Genomic DNA, 18,050 nt, shown 5'->3' with positions numbered 1-18,050 from the left:
AGTCCGGAATCCGAGATAATTAAAAAAAATTTTTTTAAGTAAATAAATAAATAAATAAATTTTTGGCCGCATTGGGTCTTTGTTGCTGTGCGCTGGCTTTCTCTAGTTGTGGCAAGCAGGGGCAACTCCTCGTTGCAGTGTGTGGGCTTCTCACTGCGGTGGCTTCTCCTGTTGTGGAGCACGGGCTCTAGGCACGCAGACTTCTGTAGTTGTGGCTCACGGGCTCTAGAGCGCAGGCTCAGTAGTTGTGGCGCTTGGGCTTAGTTGCTCCATGGCATGTGGGATCTTCCTGGACCAGGGATCGAACCCATGTCCCCTGCATTGGCAGGTGGATTCTTAACTACTGTGCCACCAGGGAAGTACCCGAGATAATTTTTAAGAGTATAAAGGGGTCAAAGCTTGAGGACTGCTGGTCTAAATCATCCACTGTTTTCTCAAACCACCCATCTCAGATCAGCTTGGAGGGGGGTTGGCGGCTTTATATTTATATTATATTTATTATTATTGCTTCTCGGCCTTTTGGCTAAGATCAAGTGTATATTATATTTATTATACTGCAATTATTAAATTTCCATCAGAATTTAAGATAGTGTCAGTTTGGGATGGTTTGGGTTTTTGTATTTAGAGAAGTACCGGGGTGGGGGGCGGTGATCAGATCTGGAATGGAAAAAGATTTGAAAGTCAGCTCCCCTTAGAAGGCAACAGGGCATGGGGAACGTTGTTGCTTTCCTCATGAACCCCTGAGAAAAGGAGCAGCCTTTCCCAGGAAGCAGTTACACTGAAGCCATTGGCATGTTGCAGAAAAGGAGCTGAGCAGGGGTTTCACCAAGAGACTGAAGTCCCATCTCAGGACTGGTTCCTGACCTACTTTGAGCTCTTGGCTCCAACACCCTGGCATTGGCTCTGCCCTTGGTCCTCTGGCTTCTGTTTGTACTGGGATCCAGGCTTTTCCTAGTGGGCTGGACAGGCTGCCCCTGGCTCTGCCTTGTGTGCTGCTGCCTTTGGCAGGAGGCCCTGTCCCAGCTCTGGTTCCACGACTTGGACCCTGGCCACTTGGCCAGCGCTCTGGTCGGGTCAGCCCTGGCCCCGTGGGATGCCGTGGAGGATCTGAGCAGAGATGACAGGATAGAGGGAGGGCCTGTTTATAGAAGTTCCTCTGTGTAGATTGGCACCTGAACTGAGTTGTCATCCATGACAGCCACAGGGATTACTTGAAAGGGCGTGCCAGGGAGTGAGCTGGGACCTGCCTGGGGACTCCGGTGCAGCTGGAAGCCTGGTGCTATTTATTTACTGCACTGGAAACCATTCTGCGTAATGGAAACTTCTCAGTTTAAGGCATAATTATTCTTCTTGCATTGAAATATTAGGTTAAAAATAACAATAATGATTACTTGTTATCATTTGCTGGGTCCCTACTATGTGCCAGGCTAGGTGATTCATTCATCTTACAATTTTTATTGAACACCTACTATGAGGTAGTTCAAGAGGCAGTGAACAAAGCAGGTAAAATAATACCTGCCTTATGGAGCTTACATTTTAGAGACGAGGCAGGCTACAAACTAATAAGGTACATTTATGTCAGGTGGTTGTCGATGCTGGGGATAAAAATCAAGCATGGTAAATTGGGAAAGAAGAAGTAAACCGATCTGTGTTTACAGACGACATGATCTTATATGTAGAAAACCCTAAAGATTCCACCAAAAAAACTGTTAGAACTGATAAACAAATTCAGTAAAGTTGCAAGGTACATAATCCATCACTCTTTTAAATTAAAATCAATGTAAAATAATGCATTTTTCGTCAACAGCAAAGTAAGCTCACGCATCAGGCTGGTGATGTCAATACGATGCATTCATCATTACGTGTTGTCAGTATTGATAAATTATGTGATTACACTAATAATCAGAAACATTTTCAAGGCAGCTAGGAATTTGGGATGAAGCATGCTGCCAGACAAGAGGCATTAAGTTTAAGGCAAGAATTTGGAAAATCCAAAACTGTCAAAATACTGCAATAATGTTGTGACAGATGAAAAATGTCTTTGGACAGAGCCGTGGGAATGTCACCTTTCATCCTTCCTCTCTTGGGCTTTCCTGGAGTAGTCAAGGCCCCTGGGGAGGGCAGAAGTACAATGGCCACAGACAGCCTTTGTCACAGAATCCTCCCAGCACTCTGCTCAGGGATCCCACTCTGTGGTCCCAGGAGAGAATCAGCAGAGGATAAGGAACAGCAGTGAGTAAGAAGAGTCAGACGTGGGGGTCACAGTGAGAAGTCTGGATTTTTTGCCAAGGTAAATGGAGTCATTGGAGGGTTTTCTCAAGGGTGGGTGGGGAAGAAGAAGGCAAGCACAATGTAATGCTTATTTTAAAAGTGTTATAGTTCCTTGATCAAAATTTATAAGTTGATTCAAAAACCATACATGGAAATGCAAAAGGCCTAGAATCATTAAAGCAATTCTAAAAAAGGGTGAATTTGGAGGACTCTCCCTGTTTGATTTCAGGACATTAAAAAGCTACTCAAAAGAGTATGTGGTATTGGCATTAGGGTAGACACATAGATTAATGGGACAGAATGAAGAGTCCTGAAATAAATCCACACCCATATGTTCACTTGATTTTTGGACAGTGTTGCCAAGGCAATTCAATGGGAAAATGAAAGTCTTTTCAATAAATGGCGTTGGAACTACTGATAAAACTATAGAAAAAAATTTAACCTTGATCCTGACCTCACACTACACACACAAAAAATTTGAGGTGTATTATACACCTGAACACAAATTCCACAATTAACAACGTTTGTACAAGAACAAAGGAGAAGGCAGAGGTTTCTTAGAGAGGACCTCAAAATATTGAAAGTGTAAAAGAAAAAAAACTGATAAGGTAATCTTTATCAAAATTAAAAACCATTGTTCATCAAAAGACATCATGAAAAGAATAAAAAAGACAATCTACAGGACTTCCCTAGTGATTCAGTGGTTAAGAATCCACCTGCCTATGCAGGGGACACGGGTTCGAGCCCTGGTCCAGGAAGATCCCACATGCTGCAGGATAACTAAGCCCACACGCGACAACTACTGAACCTGCACTCTAGAGCCCATGAGCCACAACTACTGAGCCCGTGTGCCACAACTACTGAGCCCACGTGCCACAACTACTGAAGCCCGCACACCTTGAGCCCCTGCTCCGCAACAAGAGAAGCCACCGGAATGAGAAGCCCACGCACCGCAACGAAGAGTAGCCCCTGCTTGCCGCAACTAGAGAAAGCCTACGCGCAGCAACGAAGACCCAATTCAGCCAAAAAAAAAAAAAAAAAAGGCAATCTACAAACTCGGAAAGAATATCTGCAATGCATATATCTGAAAAAAAGTTATGTCCAGATACAAAGTATTTGTACTTGGAACATATAAAGAATTCCTAGAGCTCAATGATAAAAAGACACACAACCCAAGTTAAAAAATGGGCAAAATCCTTGAAAGAGTCAGACGTAGGGGCCACAGTGAGAAGTTTGGATTTTTTGGACTTTATAAAAGAGTCCAGGGCTTCCCTGATGGCGCAGTGGTTGAGAGTCCGCCTGCTGATGCAGGGGACACGGGTTCGTTCCCCGGCCCGGGAAGATCCCACATGCCATGGAGCGGCTGGGCCCGTGAGCCATGGCCACTGAGCCTGCGAGTCCGGAGCCTGTGCTCCGCAACGGGAGAGGCCACAACAGTGAGAGGCCCGCGTACCGCAAAAAAAAAAAAAAAAAAAAAAAAAAAGAGTCCAAATGGCCAATAAGCATATAAAAATGTGCTCAGCATCTTAAGTCATTGGAGAAATGCACATTTAAACCATAATGAGATGATATTACAATCCCTCGAGAATAGCTAAAGATGGGAAAGTCTGACAGTATTGTTGAGGATGTGGAGCAACTAGAATTCTCATATATCGTTGGTCAGAATGGAAAACGGTGCAGTCATTTTGCAAAAGTGTTTGACACTTCCTTACAATATTAAACATAGACCTACCCTTCAACCAGCAGTTGCATTCCTGGGGGTTTACAAAAGAGAAATGGAAACACATATCCACCAAAAGACTTGTGCATGAATGCTTGTATCAACTTGATTCGTAATAACCCCAAGGTGGAAACAACCCAGATGTCCCGCAGTCATAGAATGGACCAATTGTGGAGTACTCACAGATGGCAAACCACTCAGCCATACAAAAGAATGAGCTACAGATACAGAAAACCACACGAATGCCTTATCTGCCTGGAAGAAGACAGACATGAAGAAGTACATACCATACGATTCCATTTATGTACGTTCACGAACAAGCAAAGCTAGTGAATATTGATGCAAAGAGGAGAGGGGTTGCCTGTGGGGGGCAGGGACTCTGAAAAGGAGCAAGAGGGCACTTTCTGGGGCGCACGGGAACATTCCATGATCTTAATTGGTGTGATGGTTACATAGGTAGGTAATGGACCAGAACTCATGCATTTATGCTCTGTGCATTTCACTGTATATAAATTTTACCTTAATAATGAATATTAGATCACCATGCCTGATGTTTGGGGCAGAGTGGAACAGGAGGCCAGCTGGGAGGTTGTTACAATAGTCCAGGTGCAAGATGATGGTGGGAGATGTTAGAATTGGCCAGAATTGGGGTCTCTTTTTTTTTTTTTTTTGCAGTACGCGGGCCTCTCACTGTTGTGGCCTCTCCCGTTGCGGAGCACAGGCTCCGGACGCGCAGGCTCAGCGGCCATGGCTCACGGGCCCAGCCGCTCTGTGGCATGTGGGATCTTCCTGGACCGGGGCATGAACCCATGTCCCCTGCATCGGCAGGCGGACTCTCAACCACTGCGCCACCAGAGAAGCCCTGGGATCTCTTTTGGAGGGAGGGTCAGGACTGGATAGCCCAGTAAGCAACAATCTTGTTTAGAGCAGGCCCCAGATGACTGAATCCTTGAAGCCTTGAAAATTTATTTATTTGTATTTATTTATTTGTATATTTATCTATTTGTATATTTTACTCTGATTCCTTCTCTTTCTAAAATAATTTAAGGCTCATTGTAAAAAAGGACATGTATTTAGTAAGACTGAGACGATGTAACTAAAATAGGGAAATTGAAACTAGAAGACAGAAGAAGCAAATATGCCAGTTTGGGGACTGATGTTAGAAAACTAAGATCAGGAACCTGTTTTTGCCCGGTCCTCTTGGTAGGGCTCCTAATGGGGCCCCCTGATGGGTTATGAGGGGACAGCAAGCGTCTTTAATATCAGAGGGAAGACAGCTCAGAGTATAGGTACCCAAGCAGTGGTGAATCAAGTTGGTGTTAGCTGAAGAAGAAGATTTGTCTTTTAGAGACTCTCTGGGCTTATAAAACCAAAAATATACATTTTTGTAAAATTTGATTTGTAACAGAATATTACATCATGAAGGTCTGATACATCAAGTGCTCTACAAAGAAATGGGGTTTATTTTCGGGAAAACTACCTTCCTTCTGTTTGAGACTGAATTTATTAAACAAAAATGTAAATGGCATGGGGTATAATTTAGGATAAAATACAAGTTTGAGTATATTCTCCATACATTTATGGAATCATTATCATTAAAAATTACTATAAACTAACAGTCTGATATGGGAATTGAGTTTGGCTTGAATGTATTAAATCTAAATGAAGGCAGCTACTGATACAGTAGAGATACTGCAAAAATGTATGCTGAAAAGTGCATTAATTATTGACTGATCATTATCAGTATGGGCAGCTCAGTATGCTGCCAATTGAATGTGAGGGGAACCTTGCCAATATTAGACATTTTTTAAGAACAGTTAGTGGATCGGAAATGAAAGAAGAACTGAAGAGAGAATTTACGTGTGGAAAAGATATTTAAAAATATATGCTAGTAAGGAAATCCATCAAATCAAGCCTCATCTTAGTTCTGGAACTTGTGCTCGATGTCTTGAGGTGGACCAGCCCAAATGAATGCTTAAATCAACATCACAGCATTAATGGCAAACTCCTACAGCATTGCCCATTGCATCTAATAGCAAAGATCGCAGTCCTGTGCAGAGACTCGGGAAGGAAGAGAACTGTCACGAACAATTTATAATGCTCCAGGATGGCTACATTTGGGATTGGTTCTTTAGCAAGTGTGACTGCAATTTATTTCAAACTGGTGAGTAAAAATGACCACAGTTGGATACCATCAAAGACAAAGTCATTCTCCTGCCTCCACAGTGTAAATGGAGAGAATGAAATATGAAGAAAACCAAGACCGGTTGGAGATTCTGAGGGATTTACTTAGTCCTGATGGTTAAGGTTTGGCTCCAGCAGAGCAAGTGGTTTAAGGGGAGGAGGGGGTTGTTGGAATGAGGTGGGCTGGGGTGACTGTCAGCAAGGTTACCTGGGCGCTGGGACGTGTTGGTGTCAGGTGCTCTCTTGCGACAAGGCTGGTGGTACAAAAGAGGGGTGGGCTGGCGATAAAGATTGGACCACCCAGGGTCCCGGGGCTCCCTCCAGCTTAACAATGAAGGGCATTGAGGGCTGGGGACAAGAGGTCCATGTGAAGAATACGAAGATCTGGTTTCTGGCCCTTTTTCTACCACTTACTAGGTGACCCTGGTTGGACAAGTCTTTTGACCTCCCTGAGCCTAGACTTTTCCATCTGTGACACGGGGTCAGCACTTCCTGCCCTGCTCAGCTCCTCCTGGAGGACTGTTGTGGGGATCTGCGGGACAGAGGACCCAGGGGCCCTCCAAAAAAGCCCGCGAATATCCACTACAGTTGTTTTTTATTATTTGCTGGGAACGAACCCTCCCGTGTGAGCGGATACTGGAGCCAGGCAGTGGTACGTGCTCCAGCCTTGGAGGAGTATTTTAGGAAATAATCAATACAAGATGCACTGGGTTTGAGCCACGATAAGAGTCATAAATGTTGACAGTCTGCTGCTTGATAAAATTAATAATGCTTGAGAGAAACATTGTAAAAACCTACGGGAGGGAAAGCAGAGTGTGTCTGGGGAGAGAGTCTAAGCCAGTATGGAAGCTGTCCTCCAAGGAAGGTCGGCCCCTCCTCCTGCCGGTGGGGAGGTTTACACGCACATACGCACACGTACACACAGGCATACACGCTCCACACACATATGCACTCGTGTACATGGGCAACAAGCACCAGCTTTGTTGGCTGCATCTCAGAAGAGACTGGTGAATGAGAAAGGCTAGCATTAATTCCAACAACAGATAATTGGAATTACCTTTGGAAGAAATGCCACCTGCCTCTGAAATTCTAAAATAAAACAGCGACAGTGTTCTTGCCCTGTCCCACTTCTCGCTGGTGGAGAAGAGCGTGCTTGTGTAGCTTTGGGATTCGAGGCTGCTGTGCACAGCAAGGGAGAAGAGGGTAACAAAGGGGGACCGGACCTCATGGTTTTTAATCAAAGCCCTGAGATGCTCTGTGGTTAGAAAGGAAAGGGAAGAATACTGCTTTTCCTGTGTCCAGAATGTTCCCAAATCTTCCAAATCCTCTGTCTGGGAAGATTGTCCAAGACGTCAAGATTGTCACCTGGACTTGTGCCAGCTGCTTGCTGTTGGTGGGAGCGTCGGTGCAGAGATGCTGCAGGTCTGAGTTGCTGTGTAGAACCGTGGTAGTGGTGAGGGGGCCCAGGGACAAACTTGGTTAAGTCCACGTGAGGCCAAAGGGGAGTCTGCCAGGGGCTGGCCTCCATGCACATGCAGTCGACTTCCTGTCATTTGAGAGTCTTTACTTCGTCTGTGGTCAGAGACCAGACGACCCCATTAAAAAAGGATGCTCACTACCATATATAAAAGAGATAAACAAGGTCCTACCGTACAGCACAGGGAACTTATTCAATATCTTGCAATAAACTATAATGGAAAAGAATCTGAAAAGAAAAAAAATATATGTAAAATTGAATAACTTTGCTGTACACCTGAAACTAACACAATATTGTAAATCAACCAGACTTCAATAAAAGTTTTTTAAAAAGGGATGAAAACACTGGCTACTGTTCAGTAGAGTGGTGGAATTATTCTTAATTTAAAAATTGCTTTGGCTGTGTTGAATTTTTTATTCTAAAAGTAACATCTGTTTATTATTTTAAAAAATGTTAATTTAAACGGTCAGAAAAAACCGTAAGGAAATCTTGACATTGGGTCTGTCATGTTTTCAGGCAGAGAAAACAACGAATTTTGTCAGTCGGAGCCTGGTCATAGGAGAAGTCCTCTCATAGCAGACATGGCCCCAGGAGTAAAGGTGAGAGACACTGGGCAGCCTGCCCTTCATGAACTGATGGGGTTTTTTTGTTTTGTTTTGGTTTTTTGTGGTACGCGGGCCTCTCACTGTTGTGGCCTCTCCCGTTGTGGAGCACAGGCTCCAGATGCACAGGCTCAGCGGCCATGGCTCACGGGCCCAGCCGCTCCGCGGCATGTGGGATCTTCCCGGACCGGGGCACGAACCCGTGTCCCCTGCATCGGCAGGCGGACTCTCAACCCCTGCGCCACCAGGGAAGCCCAGTCATGCCCATTTTCAACTGCATACAGCCCCTACCCTATTCCTGTCCTTCGGCAACCACTAGTCTATTCTCCATCTGCATGGTTTTGCCATTTCTAGAACGGTATATAAATGGAAGTTCATTAATTTTTGACTACAGAAAGATATTCCTTTGGGTGAATGTGCCACAGCACTTGGAATTCTTAGACTGATCAAATGGGTATAAAATGGCATCGCACTGTGGGCTTGCTTTGCATGTACCAGCTCACCAAGGATGGTAAACAGAATAGCTTGAAAGGTGTGACTGCCGTGGCCCCTTCCTGTGCCCTGAGCCTCCCAGCAGGCATGCGGCCCTGCATGTGCCCTCTTCTCCCTCCCTGGACACCACTGCATCACCAAATCAGTCCCCACCTGTAAATATCCAGTCCTGATGTCCCCAAAGGGGAGAAATTATAATTAGAAAATGATGAATGAATGATCAGACAAGAAAGCAGGTCAATCATTGATGAGTCCAAGATGGAAACTTTCTGTTCTGCAATGTAGACATTTAAAAATGGGTAGGAATTAAAAACCAAGAAATCTGTGAGCACCAGCTGGGGTGAGGGCACCCACCATTAGGTCCTTTGGGGAAAACTGGCTTCCCTATGAATTCATCCAGACAGGGTCTCTTCTCTCTGGGATGGGTTGGCTGTGGCTTCCAGAGAGAAGAAAGTCAGCTGAGATGCAGCAAATAGATCCTCCTCTCAGAAATCCTAGAGGGTCCTGGTTCAGACTCACGATCCTCCGTTGGTGCTTTTACCGTGTGCCCACACCTGCCTTCTCTTTAGCAAGCCTTTGGTGGGCCGTGACCATGGGGAAGTCTTCATAGGGTGTTGCAGCTCTCTGGGTGGGGAGCCCTCTCCTCTGCACCTCCAGGGTCTTGCACTGAGCCTGGTGCACAGAGTTGCATAGGGAATGTTTGAGCAAATGAGGGAGGGGCAGCTTGTAGTTTCAAGCAGGACTTAAGAAACATTTCAACCCATTGCAATATGTGGACCTTATTTAGATCCTGGTTCAAACAACAGACTGTAAAGAAAAACTAGACGTCAGTTGGGGAAATTTGAAATTGGATATTTGGCAGTATTAAAGAATTATTATTATATTTGAGGTGGAATAATGGTTGTAGGGTCATGCTTTTAAAAAGAGTCTTTAGGGCTTCCCTGGTGGTGCAGTGGTTAAGAATCCACCTGCCAATGCAAGGGACACGGGTTCAAGCCCTGGTCCAGGAAGATCCCACATGCCGCAGAGCAACTAAGCCCGTGAGTCACAACTACTGAGCCTGGGTGCCACAACTACTGAAGCCTGCGTGCCTACAGCCCGTGTTTTGCAACAAGAGAAGCCACTGCAATGAGAAGCCCGCGCACCGCAATGAAGAGTAGCCCCCGCTCTCTGCAACCAGAGGAAGCCCGCGCACAGCAACAAAGACCCAATGCAGCAAAAAATAAATAAATAAAATAAAATTTTTAAAAAAAGAGTCTTTATTTTTTACAGATGCATAGGAAATACTACGTATGGATGAAATGACAGGATGTCTGGGATACACTTCGAGATCATCTGGGGTATAGAATGGGAGAGTGAATTGGGGAAAAGATTAATAAAATGGATCATGAGCTGGGCATCACTGAGTTTATGATACTCTTCTATTTTGTTTGAAATTTTCCACAATAAAAAGCTTTTTAAGAAAGTTTTACTCCTGGGTATCCTAGAAGGAAATTTGAATAGATTTAAAGGACTGGATCTTTAAAAATGCTTCTCTGATCACATCAATCTCAGCTGAAAACCCCTTCCTGTTAGCTTTAGAGAAACCCTCCAACCCTTCACATGTTTCGCAGGTTCTCGTGGGGTATGGCCCTACACTCATGTCTCCAGACACCTTCTGTGCCACGTAGTCCTACCTGGGAGATCTGCTGTCTTGGCCTTCTTTCAGTCCCTTGTTTCCATATTTGGACCACTCATGCTATCATCCTAGAACGATCTTTTCCCCTCCTTCACCTGCCTGACACCTGCTCATTCTTCAAGTCCCAGTTCAAGTGTCCTTCCTTCAGGTAAACCTCCCTCAAGCCTGCAGTTTAAATCCCACGTACATGTTGTCATCTGTCTTTGTGCCTTGCAGTATTCTGTCATGGCATTTACCCATTTTTTTTCTTATGATCACGTTTTTTTTTGGAGGGGTTTAAGATTAATTTTTATTGGAGTATAGTTGCTTTACAATGTTGTGTTAGCTTCTATTGCACAGCAAAATGCAAGGATTCTGCAGTATATGCAAATCAAGCAATGTGATACACATGATATACAATTAACAAATTGAAGAATAAAAACCATATGATCATTTCAATAGAGGCAGAAAAAGCTTTCGGCAAAATTCAACACCCATTTATGATAAAAACTCTCCAGAAAGCGGGCATAGAGGGAACATACCTCAACATAATAAAGGCCATACATATATGACAAACCTACAGCAAACATTATTCTCAATGGTGAAAAACTGAAAGCATTTGCTCTAAGATCAGGAACAAGACAAGGGTGTCCACTCTCGCTGCTATTATTGAACATAGTTTTGGAAGTCGTAGGCACGGCAGTCAGAGAAGAAAAAGAAATAAAAGGAATCCGAATTGGAAAAGAAGAAGTAAAACTGTCACTGTTTGCAGATGACATGATACTATACGTAGAGAATCCTAAAGATGCCACCATAAAGCTATTAGAGCTAATTAATGAATTTAGTAAAGTTGCAGGGTACAAAATTAATAAACAGAAATCTCTTGCACTGCTATACACTAACAATGAAAGATCAGAAAGAGAAATTAAGGAAACAATCCCATTTACCATTGCAACAAAAAGAATAAAATACCTAGGAATAAACCTACCTAAGGAGGCAAAAGACCTGTATGCAGAAAACTATAAGACACTGATGAAAGAAATCAGAGACGACACAAACAGATGGAGAGATATACCATGTTCTTGTATTGGAAGAATCAATATTGTGAAAACAACTATACTACCCAAAACAATCTACATATTCAGTGCAATCCCTATCAAATTACCAATGGCATTTTTCACAGAACTAGAACAAAAAATTTTACAATTTGTATGGAAACACAAAATGACCCTGAATAGTCAAAGCAATCTTGAGAAAGAAAAATGGAGCTGGAGGAATCATCCTCCCTGACTTCAGACTATACTACAAAGCTACAGTGTTCAAGACAGTATGGTACTGGCACAAAAACAGAAATATAGATCAATGGAACAGGATAGAAAGCCTAGAGATAAACCCACGCACCTGTAGTCACCTAATCTGTGACAAAAGGAGCCCAGAATATACAATGGAGCAAAGACAGCCTCTTCAATAAGTGGTGCTGGGAAAACTGGACAAGTACATGTAAAAGAATGAAATTAGAACACTCCCTAACACCATACACAAAAATAAACTCAAAATGGATTAAAGACCTAAATGTAAGGCCAGACACTATAAAATTCTTAGAAGAAAACATAGGCAGCACACTCTGATGTAAATCGCAGCAAGATCTTTTTTTAAAAAATTAATTTATTTTTGGCTGCGTTGGGTCCTCGTTGCTTTGCGTGGGCTTTCTTTAGTTGCAGCAAGCGGGGGCTACTCTTTGTTGCGGTGTGCGGGCTTCTCATTGCAGTGGCTTTTCTTGTTGTGGAGCACGGGCTCTAGGCACGTGGACTTCAGTAGTTGTGCAACGCAGGCTCAGTAGTTGTGGTGCGCCAGCTCTAGAGTGCATGCTCAGTAGTTGTGGCGCACGGGCTTAGTTGCTCCGTGGCATGTGGGATCTTCCCTGACCAGGGCTTGAACCTGTGTCCCTTGCATTGGCAGGCGGATTCTTAACCACTGCACCACCAGGGAAGCCTGCAAGATCTTTTTTGACCCACCTCCTAATGAAAATAAAAACAAAAATAAACAAATGGGACCTAATGAAACTTAAAAGCTTTTGCACAGGAAAGGAAACCATAAACAAGATGAAAAGACAACCCTCAGAACGGGAGAAAATATTTGCAAACGAAGGAACTGACAAAAGATTAATCTCTAAAATATACAAGCAGCTTATGCAGCTCAATATCAAAAAAAAAAAAAAACCCAATCAAAAAATGGTCAGAAGACCTAAATAGACATTTCTGCAAAGAAGACTTACAGATGGCCAACAAACACATGAAAAGATTCTCAACATCACTAATTATTAGAGAGATGCAAATCAAAACTACAATGAGGTATCACCTCACATGGGTCAGAATGGCCATCATCAAAAATCTACAAACAATAAATGCTGGAGAGGGTGTGGAGAAAAGGGAACCTTCTTACACTGTGGGTGGGAATGTAAATTGATATAGCTGCTATGGAAAATAGTGTGGAGGTTCCTTAAAAAACTATAAGTAGAGATACCATATGATACAGCAATCCCACTACTGGGCATATACCCAGAGAAAACTGTAATTCAAAAAGACACATGCACCCCAATATTCATAGCAGCACTATTTACAATAGCTAGGACATGGAAGCAGCCTAATGTCCATCAACAGAGGAATGGATGAAGAAGATATGGTACATATATACAGTGTACCCATTTTGGATTGATGTATTTATTCACAGGTCTGTTGTTTGTCTCTTAGCACCACTAGAGGGCAAACTCCTTGAAGACTGTCTCTGTCTACAGTCTTGGTATGTAGGAGGGGTCAGTACATGAATATTAAATGAATGCATAAAATCAAAACTCTATGGCAGTTACTGAAAAGGTTAAATTTAGAATTACCATATGATCCAGGAGTTCCACTCCTAGGTATATACCCCAAAGAATTAAAACAGGGACTCAAATAGATACCTGTATACCAACGTTCGTGGCAGCGTTATTCACAGTAGCTGATAGGTGGAAAGAAACGTGTCCGTCGACAAATGAATGGATAAACAAAATATTGTATATACAAGTGTCTGTCAACAAATGGATGGATAAACAAAATATTGGAGGCACCATGGAATATTATTCAGCCATAAAAAGGCACGAAGTTCTGGTACATGTTACAACACGAGTCTTGAAAACATGACGCTAAGTGAAATAAACCAGACCCATAAGGACAAATACTGTATGATTCCACCTATGTGAAATTTTGAGAATAGGCAAATATATAGAGATAGAAAGTAAATTACAGGTTCCCAGAGGCTGGGGGAAGAGGAGAATTGGGGCAGTTATTGGTTAATGGGCACAGTTTGTTGGGGGGTGATGAAAAAGTTTTATAAGTAGTGGTGATGGTTGCACAAGTGTTAATGTAGTTCATACCGCTGAACTGTACGTGTAACAATGGCTAAAATGGCAAACTTTATAGGTATTGTTATAGGTGTTGTTTCACAATAAAAAAATCTTGGAACATTTAACAAAAATGATGATTCACCCCTTTTGCTTTCCCACACATCATTCATTGCAGGTGAATTTTCTTCTTGTGCTTGGACACCCTAGACAGTTAGCGGGACGTGTAGGTTGTGCCTCTGGTCCAGCCCAGGAGGCCGTGGCTGCCTTTCCTGTTGGTGCTGGAGGGAGACTTCCAGGGAGGGGACGCAGTGCCTCAGGAGCAGGTTGGTGAGCCCTGGGTTGGTCACGACTTCCCCGGATCTCGGTGCCAGCCCAAGGCCCCTGCTGGCCTTCCTGGTCACCTGAGCTAGCCATCAACCTGAGCATCAATTCGTCAGCGTCATCTTCACCCCGCAGGCCGGGGCGCCTTCTCTCACCCGCCGGGTCCGTGTCATCCAGAGGCTCCAGGCATCCCTCAGTGCTTTGGACAAACACAGCTGAACTCACGCAGCCAAGTGCCGGCTGAGCCAGGGGCTGCTTGGAGAGTGACTCACAGTGAGGGGGTGGGAAAAGGACAGAGGTGCCAGGGAGACTTTCTCTCCTGAGGGCTTTGAATCCCCACTCGAGCTTGGGAGCCGGCCCAAGGTCTCCCGCCAAGCAGGCTGATGCAATCTGGACGGACTCTACAGCCCAAAGAAACATGACCTGCTTCCTTTTCTTCTTCCCCATGACGGCTAGCTTTTTGCCTTATATGAATCATCTCATTCTGTCTTAGTTTGCTTGGGCTGCCATGATAAAGTGCTACAGATCTGCTGGTTTAAACAACAGAAATGAGTTTTCTCACAGTTCTGGAGGCTGGGAAGTCCAAGATCTAGCTGTCAGCTGGTTCAGTTCCTGGTGAGGGCCCTCTTTCTGGCTTGTAGTCTGACCAGCACCCACCGGCTCACCGTGGCGGCCACTTGCTGGGCACCTTTGGTCTGCCTGCCGGGCTGGGCTCCATGCCCCTTACAGGAGGCACCTGCTCAAAGTGTACATTAGGCCAAGGAGTCGTCTGCTTAGAGCCCTCCAGGGGCTCCCCCATTTGGTCAGATTCCCTGCTCTTCGGAGCATGTGGCTTTGGCAACACACTGGTTAGCACGTGGGGGAAGAGGCCCACGTTTGGACAGACTGTGGGAGTCAGGGTCCCGCAGGCACTGCCTCGGTTAACTCCTGTAGTTTTCCACAAACCTCTGGGTTTCACTCACCCAGCCCGGTGCTCCTACTAATAGCATTTAGTGAATGGAGTCTTTCAAAAGGTGGCTGAAACACTCATTGTTTTCCCCTTTCCAAAGAGAAGGAAAAAATTGTAAAACCTAGGAAAACTATACTGTAAAGAACGTTTTAGCCACCAGCCAAAGAGATTTAAGGCTGGAAAATTCAACCTGTTTTAGTTTTAGAAAAATATTTTTCTTTAACTTGATTTCCAAGAGGGTTTAGGGGAAAAAAAATTTACCATCTGGATGGATTCCATTTTCCTGGGTTGGAATTAGTTATGCAATTTGCAGGGTCGGCAGTGATTCCGAAGAGCAGGGCTCTGAGAAATCAGGGCGTTAAGCATCTTCCGAGGATACTTGACGATTCTCCAAATGAAAAGCGCCTCCTATGTGAGATGTGATTAGTGAAATTCATCCGTCGTGATGTCAAAGCGTTTCACCTGGTCAAGTGGTTCAGTCTGAATTGATGGGGCGGCCTTTCCGGAAGTTAGCGTCAGGCTGGTGACACACGTGTAATGCAGGGACTGGTCCTTACCAGAGGCTGATGACAGTTGTCAGACAGGAGCATGTGAAGATGCCATTTCTGCCACTTCCCTGCAAGGTCTTCCTTGGGGGTCACTGTGTCCACCGGGGCTCATGCCATTGCAGTGATCCCAGAAAAAAGGCACCTATTGGCTGCTATACTAGCAGGGTTCAGGGTGTAGCTGGCTTCAGGGGTGGGTGTGTGGGACCTGGTCTCTCTCATCTCTCGGTTTCACCTCACCTTCATCCCCACATGTTGGCTTCCTTCACCAGCTCTCGTGATGGCAAGAGGAGCCCTGGCCTCCATTCTTCCAGGTTCCGTTGCTTCCAAAAAGAGTTTCTCTTCACCAGTAGCTGACTCGTGTGTCCCAGTGGCAGCTCTGATCGGACCCATCCAGATCACAGGTCCATCCTGAAGCATCCCCGTTGGCCATGATGTTATGCAGATCGGCCAGTCCTGGGTCCTGGGTCCCAGGCTCATCCTAAAGCTGGGTTGGAGGTTGACATTAGCCACGAACCACTTGGACTGATTCTGGGGGAAGAGGGCTCCCCAGAGGGAAACTGGGGCTGTGTTTCTAGGAGTGGGGACATGCTGACCGGCAGGCACAGCAAATGTCTGTACACCTGAGCTCTTCCGTCTTTGCAGTCAGTCCCCTGCTCCCTTCAAACGGCCCTGCTCGAGCCACCTTTCCTTCTCTTCTGAATCCTCGCAGCAACCGTATGAAGGGCTGTTAGGTGTCAGGCAGCTTGGGTGTGAACCCCAGCTCTGCACGCTTTCTCAGCTGCAGCCGTGGGCAGGTCACTTTCCTCTCCTGAACCTCAGTGTCCCCATCTGTCACATGAGAGGGACGGTGTTTTCTTCCCAGGGGGGTCACGAGGGTCAGTGAGTACGTGGAGCCCAGAGTCTGGAAGGCGGGAGGTCTCAGGAAGTGGAGGCTCGTCGTTCAGTGCATTTGTCCGATGGGAAAACTATGTCATTGTGTCATTGCCCAAGGCCCCACAGCCAGCTAGTAGCTGAGCTGGGATTTGAGCCCGGCCTGTCTCATCCCGAGCCAAGTGTCTGCTCGTTCTGCAGCCTGGCCTCTCCCGTTGACCTTCCCGTTTGGGGAGGGTTTCTCCCGGTACAGCTCACCTCTGCAGGCACCTGGGGTCGGTGCACAAACGCTGTTGCACAGCTTCAGTGTACCAGGCACTAAGCTAGACCCTGAGCAGACAAGGCAGAACGAACATTCAGAGAAGTCATTTGATGGGGTGAACCGGGCAGCCCCGAGGATGGAGGCTGGATGCTTTGTGCTGTAGGGGTGACCTCTCCAAGAGAGGAAACCGCGAGCTGTGTCTGCCAGAGGAACTGGGGCTGGACAGGCAGCGAGGGGAAGGATGTGGATGCCTTGCCGCTTTAGTGGGGCATATGGAAAGCTGGATGAGCTGATCGGTGTTCCTTGAATGGAGTTGGCCCAATGGGTTTGGTCATCATTAAGTTGTTGACTCTTGCTGACAGTGGCCTGTAATCTCCTGGTTTCCAGTGTGGAATAATTTGCTGGCTATTTGGTGGTACCATCAGGAAGCTCGGAAGCCCAGCACGTGTAGCTAAATGGCTTCAGCTACTCCAGGTATGGCACGTACCTCCATAGATATCATCTATGGAGAGCCTTAAAAATTCACAGTAGTTAGGGGTGTGTGTGTGTGTGAGTGAGTGTGTTTGCAGAAAAAGAAAATAAAACAGAGAATTAGTGTCAGCCAGAACTTTGTTTGAAATGAGAATTTAACACTACTTTTAAAAATTGCACTGAGTCTGTCATATTGTTATCACATTAGCTGTCACCAGACTGAATTTTTATAATTATCTCCAACTCACCACTCCCTTTCTCGCCAACATTCTTAATGATCTGAGAGGTAGGCAATTAGAGCAGCTGTCTGACTAGCTGATTCCCTTCTAACACCCGGTAAACTCCAGGAGCAGAAATACACGGGGATGTTTGCAATGACCGAGAGGGGCCACAGGAGCAACGTGAGAGGGATCCGGACAGAAGCCACCTTTGACCTCTCTGCACAGGTGAGCATTCTGCCCGGGGTTCTGGCGGTTCTGGGCAGCGGACCTGTACACAGCGGACCCTCCTTTCTCCCGAGTCCACCTTCCCCCCTGCTGTGTGTGCTCTCAGGCGAGAGGGTGCTCAGATTCAGAAGAAACGGACATAGGCTCAGCCTTCCTGAGTCTAACACCAGCCAACACTTAAAAAACACCTACTGTGGGACGGGCACTGCTCCAAGCCCATTATGTACACTCATTAACTTAATGCTTTGGAAAAACTCGGTGAGAACAGGACGTAATCCATTCTCTGGTCCTTCCTAACAGTAGCAGGTAAATGGGTGGAAGAGCGGTCTCTGTTGGCGTGTTCCATCGCACTGTGTGTGATGTGTGTGGCAGGAGGGCACTGTGCGTGCTGGGGCCTC

General features: G+C 45.4%; 1 protein-coding gene across 1 annotated transcript in view; it reads left to right on the top strand.

Moving 5' to 3' along the window:
• ACOXL (acyl-CoA oxidase like) overlaps positions 1-18,050 on the top strand; it is a gene marked incomplete at its 3' end in the record, with an annotated part of 382,726 nt that overhangs the window by 45,121 nt on the left and 319,555 nt on the right. The window contains 4 exon segments of the mRNA XM_082852053.1: positions 8,169-8,223; positions 8,226-8,251; positions 17,123-17,209; positions 17,554-17,652. Of these exon segments, the coding sequence (XP_082708179.1) occupies positions 8,169-8,223; positions 8,226-8,251; positions 17,123-17,209; positions 17,554-17,652 (267 nt within the window).

The sequence above is a fragment of the Leucopleurus acutus genome (genome assembly GCF_964270905.1).
Source record: "Leucopleurus acutus genome assembly, chromosome: 12".
In the NCBI taxonomy this organism is placed as follows: Eukaryota; Metazoa; Chordata; class Mammalia; order Artiodactyla; family Delphinidae; genus Leucopleurus; species Leucopleurus acutus.
Note: the sequence above shows the minus strand (reverse complement) of the source record. Positions and strands in the feature narration are given on the sequence as shown.